Source organism: Lactuca saligna, chromosome 5, assembly GCF_052625555.1.
Source record: "Lactuca saligna cultivar CGN05327 chromosome 5, ASM5262555v1, whole genome shotgun sequence".
Classification (NCBI taxonomy): Eukaryota; Viridiplantae; Streptophyta; class Magnoliopsida; order Asterales; family Asteraceae; genus Lactuca; species Lactuca saligna.
In genome coordinates, this window is record NC_136421.1 from 34,067,289 (window position 1) to 34,078,765 (window position 11,477).

The 11,477-nt window shown below is 36.0% G+C and overlaps 1 protein-coding gene across 1 annotated transcript; it reads right to left on the minus strand.

The window, feature by feature from the left end:
- Positions 1–3,767: 3,767 nt before the first annotated feature.
- Positions 3,768–5,270, minus strand: LOC144998665 (geranylgeranyl diphosphate reductase, chloroplastic). Its single transcript, XM_078958396.1, has one exon. The coding sequence runs from the start codon at positions 5,232–5,234 to the stop codon at positions 3,834–3,836; it is 1,401 nt and encodes a 466-aa protein (XP_078814522.1). The 5' UTR covers positions 5,235–5,270; the 3' UTR covers positions 3,768–3,833.
- Between the last annotated feature and the right edge of the window lie 6,207 nt (positions 5,271–11,477).

The following is an 11,477-nucleotide window of genomic DNA, read 5'->3' on the forward strand; positions in this document are numbered from 1 at the left end:
TCAAAGTTAATATTTTTTTCTTGGAGGAGGCCTATTATTAGAGGAATTGTGGCTTCATAGCCCTCGAAGATGATTTCTTCCATGGAGACATTTCACATTGCTTATATGAAGGATGGTTGGAGGTGGGAGTTGGATCAATCTGGTTGTTTGTCGGTTCGTTCTGTTCGGGCTCATCTGGATCATTCTCTCTTACCTAGGTCTGATCAGGTTATTCGATGGAAAAACACATGCCTATTAAGGTTAATGTATTTTGAGAGTTCTTTTGGATCGTATTCCATCTAGGAGGAATCGTGATTATCGTGGGGTTGATCTCCCTTCCTTTCTTTGCCCCGTGTGTGATGATCAGGTGAAAGATATGTCTCATCTTTTTTTTTTTTTTTTTTTCAAAGTGATAGTTCCAAACAGGTATGGAGTAAAGTTACAAGTTGGATGGATGTTTAGTTGCCAGACTTTTAAAATTGTTCTGAAGTTTTTCGTTGGGTTGATAGTCGATCAGTTGTGCGTTTAGAGAGGGGTCATAATTGATTCTATTTTTATGTCAGTTATTTTGGTGCTTTGGACTTACCAGAATGCAATGATTTTTCCTGATAGGATATATCAGAGATAATTCATTTTTAATAATATAGTTTGCTTTTCTTTTAATTGGTTTTCGTTAAGAAACGCTAATACATATAAGAACTAGAATGAGTTGTTGCAATTTCAATTTCCGCATTGATTGTATTTTTTGTTGCTAATTCCTAACTAGCGTTTTCAATATATTGGTATTATTCTAAAAAAACATGGAAGCATACGAGAGTGACATATTCTAATCCAAAAGATAACGGTTCTAAATGAAATAATATTTAATACAAAATATATTGTCTTGTGAATATTCATAGGTTTCTCAATCTCTAATGCCACTAATAATATGTAACTGACCTAAAAAAATATATCAAAGTAATGGGTTACGCTTGGAATACCTAGTGAATAAATCTTAGGTTATAAATTATAAGGATTATGTATAAATAAACACCAATTTATATACATATGTATAAACCCATACATCATCAAAAGCCAACAAAATCATCAAAACTTAGATTTAGAAAAATCGTTAATTAAATTAGAGTACATTGTTAATCACCATAATAACATTCAACAAAACATTAACCATTTAAATAGTATAAATAAACTCAATATATGAAATGCAACAAAACACCCGACCCTAGGGCAACTACAACTCACAAAGTTCAAAGTCTCTCTCTCACTTTAGGGACAACCAAAGTAACAATATCATGGGTAAAAGTTGTTTGTATATTCATATTAATTATCATATACTTGTATTTCATGTACTCTTATTCTTATATTCTCGTATTCATATTTAAGTTATTCAAGTCTCATAATAATGTGTTCAAACCATACAAGTCTCGACCCACTTAAAATAATGGATGCACATGATCATAATTTCAAATTCCATATACATGTCAAACATCTCAAATTTTAATGAAATAAATCCTTATTCAAAAACTCATTCTCAAATTATCCTTTCACCATAAAAGGATGTCCCCATTTTTAAAACCAAATCATCAACATATTTAAAATACAAAGAATGTTACATGTAATACATATAATAATAAAGCAAGTATCCAAATAGTATTTCACACATGGAACATGAATATAAAAATACCTTATTATACAGGGGAAAAGTGCTCACCTCAAAGTATTTTAGAAAATCTGTATACGTTTCGCTTCCTTTTTATAATTGTTGGTGGATTTAATGGTTACTTAATGATATCAATAGTTGGATCAAACACACTTAAATGGTATATAAAGTCACTTATTAAATTCTTAACCCCTAATATGAAGTTTTATTGTTCTAAATTTATCCTTGAATTCATAGAAGAATATTGGTGAAAATTAGACCTGATTTGGCATCCATATCCAAAAAATATAGATATTACAAGATTTCACAACAGATGATTACATGGCCCATATAATTTTGCTCTTGCAAAACAGGGTTCATGTTTCTACACAGGTAACCTCAAACGAATTTTTAAGCTTTAAATTCTAGGGCATTATGCTCCAAATGACCTCTAATACTTATGGATTGATTATGAACCTACTGTAACCTTAATTTAACATTTATAATTCAATCATAATGAGAAATAAACATTCAAATTGGGAGATCATAACCTCTCGATATAGCAACCTTATGGACTCCAAATTAGCAACATACTTTCCAATATATGCTAGATCACATCCAAATAGCTTTCAGTTGAAAAAAAAGCCCAACTTCTAGAATAGAATCACCAAGTAATATTTAGAGTTTTGAGTGAAATTAATGATTTACATTATACTTAAATTCCATGGATGATAGTTAGAAACTCCAAAACATCAACCAAGCTCAATAATCACCAATGGATGCATGATTTGCTTAAATGATCTTAGACTAATGATATAACAAATTAGTTAGACTAGAAATAATCATCATAACATTAAATGAATCATCAAATTCAAATTCTATGGAAGTTAAGGCTAGAAATCCCTAAAAAACACCCACCAAATCTCAAATCACACAACTATAAAGGAAGTTATATATTGAATGATACTTTAGGAAGAGAAGGTATATGCTAGAAACTTAAACAAGCAATATATTTAACAATGGAATATGTGTTTTGAGAAATCTCACAAACTAAGTATAGACACGGTAAATGAAGAATTAAGGATAAGAAACTACATTCAAGAGCTAAGAATGATGTAATGCACTCAAGATCTTCAATTAAGCACAATCAAGCTTCATACCCTCCATTAGAGATGACGAAACTGCCACTTGCAAAGCTTTTTTTTTCTCTATCTCTCATCGTGCACACATCGACCTCCACGCCAACGACGTTTCTATATATCTGAACATAAAATGAATTAGACTTTGCTATTTGTTTCAAAATTTACCTTTATGTGTAATTTTGTATGTTTATCTGAACATAAAATGAATCAGACTTTTTATATTTCGTGATATTTGTTTATTTTTAAATAAATTATTTAATAACTTAGGATCCTTGATAAACCTCCGAATAATCCCCGACTAGAACTATTAATCCCTTAAACAAATTTAACGCGGTACGATATTTACAACCTTGGTTAAAACCTAACTTCATAAAACACACCCTCCATCTTTCACTCGTGCTTTAAATATTGTGGTTGCAATCATAATTTCTATACTATTGTTGTTGTGTAACATTAATACTTGTTGCAACAACCACACATTAAAAGCATTACTTCGAGATGCTTTGACATGTGCAAATCATCAAAGACATTAACATATGCCTACATTATCATACGACAAGAGTCTTCACTCCTTTATCTCGTTGTTTAAGTATCTATTTAAATTTTGGTTTGACATATATAGTTGCTAACAACTCTTTTGAAAATTCCTGAAGGTTTCAAGAAGTAAAACGAATTTAGTTCTCTATATCGTGAATTTCAGTGGAAAGAAAATTTATTTCCACAATTTATACAAAATTTCCTACGCCTTCAAAATATTATCATTTTATATGATATTTGGCGATTATTATTAAGTACCAATGAATATAATTTCATGACAAGAAAATGGTACGTTGTCAATATCAAACTAGATCATCTCTTCTACAATGTCTATTAGCCATGCAATCTTGGGTCCGATGAACATCTCTTTCTTTGTTCTAAAAGGATTATGAATGTTTTGTGATTTATAAAATAATGTCTCAAGAAAAATTATTGGGAATTCTTAATATGAAGTTTAAAGGAATAAAATATAAAAACACATCAAAATTAGAGCAATTTATAAGTTTCTTGAAATATTACACACAAGACAATAAAAATTAAATCTTGGCCATCTCCTTCCTAAGGGCATTGGCCCTAACCAAGCTTCCAATTGTGTTGACAGCGAGCTTCAAGTCCTCCAATGGATTCCCCGGCGCTACCTTCTTGTACAAATAGCTGTCAAACGTCATCTTCTGCACATACTCATCGGCGCACATCTCCACAAACGCCTCCCTCGCCGGATTCGACCTGTAAAACACCTTCTGCAATATATCCAACACCTTGTACGTCGGCCAATAGGTTTTATCCCATTTCTCCAAATACTTCCTCAAATCCGCTTCATCCACCATTCTTTTCCCGTTCTCTGATCCCTCAACAATCGCCTCCGCGCACATCCGCCCGCTCTTCGCCGCGAAGTAGATGCCTTCGCCGGAACATTTGGTGACGTACCCTGCTGCATCTCCTACAAGCGCCACTCTCTCCGCCAGTCTCCGCGGCCGTGGGTGTTCTGGGATCGGGTGAGCTTCTACCCGGATGATCTTACCGCCGAGGATCTTGTCACGGGCACGGAGGCGCGTGGCAAGTTGGAATTTTTTGATATCGGGTTTGTGAGTGACAGTTCCGGTTCCGACAGCCACGTGATCGCATTTTGGGAACACCCAGCCGTAGAAATCTGGGGAAACGTCGTCTCCGACGTACATCTCTGCGAGGTCTTCGTAGTATTGCATTTTATCGGCTGGGATTTTGATGCGTTCTTGGAACGCTATGGCGTACTCGTAGTCACCGGCGTCGATGGATTTTGCGACACGAGAGTTAGCACCGTCGGCTCCGATTACTGCATCGACCTCGATAGTCTCTCTCTTTCCGGCGGATCCTGCTTTGCCGTCATACGCGTTGTAATGGAGGACGTAAGGTGCGTATTTGTCGGTTGGTTTGTCCATTTTGAAGAAAAGACCGTTGATTACTGTTGCCCCAGCCGCGGTGGCGCGGTCACGGAGGTAAGCGTCGAGGACTTCGCGGCGGACCATGCCGATGTACTCGTGAGGTTTGAGGGTTCGACCGATGTCGACGGCGACATTCGACGGGGAGATCATCTTCATCTTGGTGACACGCCGGTCGATGATATCTAAGGGCAAGTCAAATTCTCCGACCATGCAGAGTGGGATTGCGCCGCCGCATGGTTTAGCGTTGTCCATTTTGCGTTCGATCAGAATCGTCTCAATTCCGCCTTTCGCAAGGGTTTCAGCAGCCGCGCCTCCTGCCGGTCCACCACCGATGACAGCGACGCGAAGGTTACGGCCAGTGATTTTGGGGCTAGACTTACCGGCGACAACATTAAGGCGACGGTAATGGATTTGATTGGTGGAAATGGGCTTGGAAAGAGTGGCGATGGAGGAATGGTGATTTTCCGGCGATGTTTGGCGGAGTCCGACGAAAGATTTGAGAGCGACGGAAGCCATGGTGGTGGACTGGTGGTGAAGTGGAGTGAAGTGAAGGGTTGTCTTTGTAAGATTTCTGAGGATATGGTTTAGGATACGCTGGTGGTTCCCATCGTTAGATTTGAGAGTATGAACGGTTCAGATTTGTTGTGGATAATGAAAGGAAATATAATTTTAATTGTCTTAATAAATGTATAGAAAATAGAAATAACTCTATTTAAAACCGATTTGTGAGTCCATTTTAGATTTTTTTTTAATCTAAAATAAGTTTATTATCACTAAATAATAATTTTGATAAAAAAAATTAATGAGTTTATGCTAATGTATTCCGTGAAAAAACAGTGACGTGGTTGAAGGTAATTAAATGGATCGTTACAGTTGGTGAGGTTACAGGTAAAGAAAAAAAATGCGTATGTTAGGCAAATGCTAAGAGTGGCCAGAAAAGAGCCACGTAGTTGAGGTACATGCAATTTGTTTAGTTTTGTCTTGGCTACATCTCTCACTTTATGTGGACAAAACTCGATTTGAATTCTCTATTTCTTTGTGTGGTTTCTAAAATCTAAAATCATAATATACCATAATATAAGTTTATGGATTTTTCTTTATAGAGCTTTTCCATCCTAAAAATCTTATTAAAACTTAAAATTATTGGAATTTTTTTTCGAATAGCTTGTTAAATGACAAGTTTTTATACTAGAACGTCTTTTATAATGATTTGGTGGTCATTTAGATTTTGTTGATTTCTCAAGAAATTGTAAAAATATAACTTATACATGGGTTTTATAAGAAAACATGTAGAAAAAATATTTCCTATTATGAAGATAAAAATAGCTTTTTGTTTTAAGTTTTTTAAATAATTTTGTTTTTCAAGAGACTATTATATTATGGAAGTTCAAATTATATCATTTATGTGTTGCTATGTAATTTTTATTATCTCCGTTCTAAATTAATTGTCAACATTTTACTTTTGAAGTTTGATTCTTTAACTATGATTTTAAATATATTTTTTTTATAGATAATACTTGATGTAAAATATATGAATATATTGTATTTTAAATTTCTTTTCATTGTTATAAGACCATCTCCAACGCATCTTTATTTTTCCTCCATAAATGGAGTAAAAATGGAGTAAGTAGTGTTTCATCTCCAACCTTACTTCATTTTCTATCCTATTTTTTAACCTAAAAATTATATATTCTTAGAATATTCTATTTTTATAGCTTATATATATTGTCAAATACACTCATCTACTAATTAAATTTTATATTTATGATTAATTAATATAAATTAGAATATAACATAATATTATAAATATTAAATATTGCATTTAAATTATAATTAGTATATAAAATAAACTAAAAATGTATAAAATAAAAATAAGATAGATTAAAATTGGCACCAAACTTCACCTCTATTTTTGGAGATATGAATAGTATTTCCTCATATATTGAGAAATACTATTTATATCTCCAAAAATAGAGGTGAAAATGGGATAGAGTTGGAGAAGAATATGAAAAGAAATGGGGAAGAAATGTAGTTTGGGTGTGAGTTGGAGATGCCCTAAGTTTCATCAAGTAATATATATTACAAATAAAAATATTTAAGGTTAAAGTTAAAGAAAAAAACTTCAAAAATCAAAAATTGACAATTAATTTACGAAATATTTTTACCTTTATTATTTATTTATCAATTGTTTTTAACTTTCTGTAGAGAAAGAAACAAAAACAACTAGTCTAATAGTTTTTTTTTTTTTTCCAAAATTTAAGAAAAAAAGTAAAATAATTACTCAATTTGGAAGATTTCACCTATGAAATCTATACTAATAAATAAAACTCATTTTCTGCCACATGTTATGTCCTCACTAATTTGGACACATGACATTTTAATAGATTTTTAGAATTTATTTATTTCCATATGGAATTTTCTGATTTGTTCACATATCATAACTTATTTCGGTTACAATTGAGAGAAATAAATGTTTCCTTGAAAAAGAAATGATATATTTATATTTATAATGTAATAAATGACATAATTAATGAGAGCTCTAAAATTGATATTGATATTAAATTTAATGTTTAAATATTGATATTAAATTTTTATTTTTAATAAACCTGTATAGTACACAGATCTTAAACCTAGTATCTTTATATATAAAAGTTGGTGGCCGGGATGAACAAATAATTTTTGTTTTTCATGATTTTGCCCCTAGAGTCTTTTTATTTGTACTTTCTTCACTAACGGTTTTTCTTTTCTTTTTCTTTTTCGATTTTATTTCCTTCGCTTAAATTTTCCATCCATTTCAAAAGTTTGGCTTAATCCGTCATTACTTACGACCAACTTTTGTTTATGTAAATATTTTTCCTTGCAAAAACAATGTTATAAAATTTTGCTTTTCATGATTTTACCCCTAGAGTCTTCTTATTTGTACTTTCCTCACTAACGTTTTTTTTCCTTCGTTTATATTTTCCGTCCATTTCTAAAGTTTGACTTCATCCGTCATGACTGACCACCAACTTTGTAAATCAACTTTTGCTTATGTAAATATGTTTCCTTGCAAAGACGATATTATAAATAATGGTAGTATACAATTTCTATAATGTTTGTAAATATCATGAAATGGACCGTAGTTCATACGGTGTGAAATGTCCATCATTTAATCTCAAATTCAAAGTTTCCAATAAAGAACTAACATATTGCATACTCTATACAAAGTTCACACCAATGTAACCTACTTCAAGTAAAATTGAACAATAATGTCTTACACCAAAAGTGGCGTAGCCAAGAGACCTTCCACTAGTTGATATAATACTATGAACTCACCAAAAAAATCTACGAAATTGAAAATATATTATCGTTATATTGTGAATTGAGTGGTGGTTGTCGCAACAGGAGGGAATTGGAAAAGTGGTATTAGCGCGGATTACAGGTTGAGTCATGAGATGATTGTTTCATTGGGACAAGTGGTTCCAACTTTGGGTCGGACCAAACTCTCAAGTTTGAGTAGGGCTTTGGTAGTATATTGGGTAGGCAAGAGGAGAGTTTGGATTCCGAGATGGATTATTAGGTGAGGGGTATTGTTGTCACGTGATATCTTAGACCTGGTGGGGTCGGTTCGTTAGTACGGGAAATACCAGTAGGTGCATGAGACGAGTGAGTATTAATTCGGCTAAGGTCAAGGGTTAGGCGATTTTCTGATGGGAGTATGGTATTCGTTTGGGATAAAGAGAATTTGTGACTTGTGTGTCACTAGGCTGAGATAGTTGATGTGGAAGGAAGTCAGCGAGACACTGGGAACATGATATGAGTAACCTTTGGAAGTTAATGGCTGGTTGAGAGATGACCTAATACCCAGGGTGGAGAAGGGGTCATTAAGAGTAATTTGGGGGTTTATGATTATAGATGTCATAGGACATTTTGTGGGAGCATGATTATTTCTTATATCTGAAGACGGGGTGTTGAAATTTCTTTGAACCGGTGGGGTTTGATTTTGGGGCAGAAGACAATTCTTTGGTGTAATATGTCCCTTTTCGACTATAGAAATATATTTGGGATTGTTTGGTACGTATGGGATGGGTGATCGGTGTCCGATTTTTAGGTTTATAGTTGGATAGTCAGGAGGGATATCTTAGCAGCAGAGGGGCTGGTTTGTTCCGAATTTAGGAGTTGCTAGTCGGGTCTAGGTATCCATAGAGGGAGATGGCGTTTTGGTGTGAGATTATTTTAGGGGGTAGTTTTTGGATGTTTGGTTTCTTTCTATATGGTTTGAGGAGCGATTTCGAGGGCGAAATTAACTTAAGTGGGGGAGAATTGTAACATCCGGGATTTTGGGTATGTTAGTTTGTGTTTCAAATTTTGAGGATTTAGGAGGGACTCGATGAGTCAAGAGTCTAACTTGCCAAGTCACGTCGAGTTGATTGCGGGTATTTAATGAGAGGACTCGAAGAATCCAAGTATGGACTCGTCGAGTAGGTGCTGGGCAGAGAAAATCCTAAATTTCGGGGATTAGATCCTATTTAAAGTAACTTATGACCTTGGATGCGCCTCATATCTCATGTGAGAAACCCTACACCACCATTGGAGCCAAGGGAGAGTTCTTATGATGAAATCAAGTATTTTGGTGTGATTTTTGCAAAGGAAGAGAAGGGACCCAGCTAGAAGGACCAAAGTAGGATGTCATACTGAGACATTCAAGCATGGATCTGCATTATGAGGTAGTAATTCGACCCTTTCTTTATGTTTTTTGAAGAATCCTTGAATCTAGGGTTTCCTTTACCCTTTCTTGGATGCTATATGATGCATATGAGGTCCCAATGTGGAATAAGTATTAAATCTGGACCTTAAGTGGTCCAGAGAGTCCCAATCTTCCAGCTTTTTGCAGTTCCATTGGAGTTATGAATCTACGATGCAATTTTTAGAGCTATTTCACCATATAGAGCTATATGTGTGTTGCATGTGTATAAAGTTTGGACCTTTACGTGACTATTGGGTGTTAGAAGGTCAGATCTTGTAACACCCATAATCAGAAAGACCAAGAAAGGGAAGAAAACCCTAAGTTAAACGGCCAACTCGTCGAGTCCAAGGAGGAACTCGGCGAGTCCGAGCGGGATCCGGGTCGAGGAGTAAGTGACCGACTTGGCGAGTCGGATAATAGACTCGGCGAGTCCAATCTAAAGAGGGGAAACCCTAAATCCGAGACTTTATGCACTATTTAAGCACCTCATTCTCTTCCTTAGGGTCCCTTTACACCTCTTCTCATCAAGAACATCGAATCCTAGCCACCATATCCATTTTTGAGCAAAGATCTAGCCTTGGTGGTGTGATTTGAAGCTTGGAAGAGAAGGAAGTTCATAGTGGTGCAAGAGGAAGCCTTGGATCCAGTGTTGGTGTGACTTTTCAGAGCATTTGAAGGTAAGAAGTCATTACCTTCACCCCTTTGCTCATAGTTTCCTTTTTATCATGAGATTTGGGGCTTTTATGCCATGTCATACAACCAATTGGAGTTAGAAGTCCAGATCTGAAGTTGCTACTTCAAATCTAAGTGTATTCTGGCCTAGTGAGTCATAAAGTATCAGTCTTGGGGGTGTAGGTGAAGCATGATTGTCTTAAACCCGAGTATGGAGTGTTTTGGGCCTAGATCTCCTTAGCTACACGAAAAGTTTGCAACTTTACGTGAGGAATAGGCCTTGGAAGAGTGGATCTACAGTTTGGAGTCCCTGCATGACTCAAAAAGCCTTTGAATGCATGAAGGACTGAATAGACTCGGTGAGTCCTTCGAGTGGACTCGGCGAGTAGCATGAAGATTGGGAGGAACTCGACGAGTTGGATGAACAACTTGGCAAGTCTGTTGAAGTTTGCCTTGGACTTGACGAGTCTGTTCTTGGACTCGGTGAGTCAGGTCGTGAAACCCCGAACCCTTCGAGTTAAGACTTGAATCAGTGAGTTGAGTGGAGACTCAGTGAGTTGGACAAGACAAGACTCGGAAATCGGTAGACTTGGCGAGTAATGGGTTGAATCGGCGAGTCGAGTCGCGAATGGAAGGACTCTGATCATATGAACTTGGCGAGTCAGTAGGCAGACTCAGCGAGTAGGGTTGAACTGGAAGGTTGACTTTGACCAGGACTTTGACTTTGACCAGAGTTGACTTTCGGGAGACAGTTAGACTAAGTGTTGCATTGGTATTGGTAGCTCGCGGAGCTAGTGGAGCAGGAGTTCAGAGAGTTGTCGGGCAACAGCTAGAGGGGTTATCAGCAAGTTCAGCAAGTGTAGGTGAGTTTCGCTTTGTGTGAATGGGTCTAAGGCCACAATGTCGGCCCATGTAGTTATGAGTAGAAGACCCGGGGGTTAGCCCTAGGCACAGTATGCTAGTATAATATTCAAGAAGAGGTCCAATGATAGCGGGCGGGTGTCCAAGGAATGGTTTATATGATAGTTTATACTTGTTGTCTGTGTGATACTTGTATGTGTCTGGTAGGGAGGTGAGTGTGGGCAAGGTCCCGTATCTCACCAATAGAAGAGTGTGGATGGTGTTCCAAATCTCATTAGCAGCAGAACAGGGGCGAGGCATAAGTTAGGGAAATAGTGAGTGTGGGTTGGTGTTAGAACACTGAAAGTGACCCTCTTGAACTTTCTTGGGACCGCAGCCAACTTACTACCGCAATGAAAGCTTCTACCGCAGTCATCCGTAGTCAGAAGACAACAAGCTTTTGTACTTAGTCTATTTTGTCTTTTCTTTACACTTTCTATTTTCCAGTATGCCTTTCATGG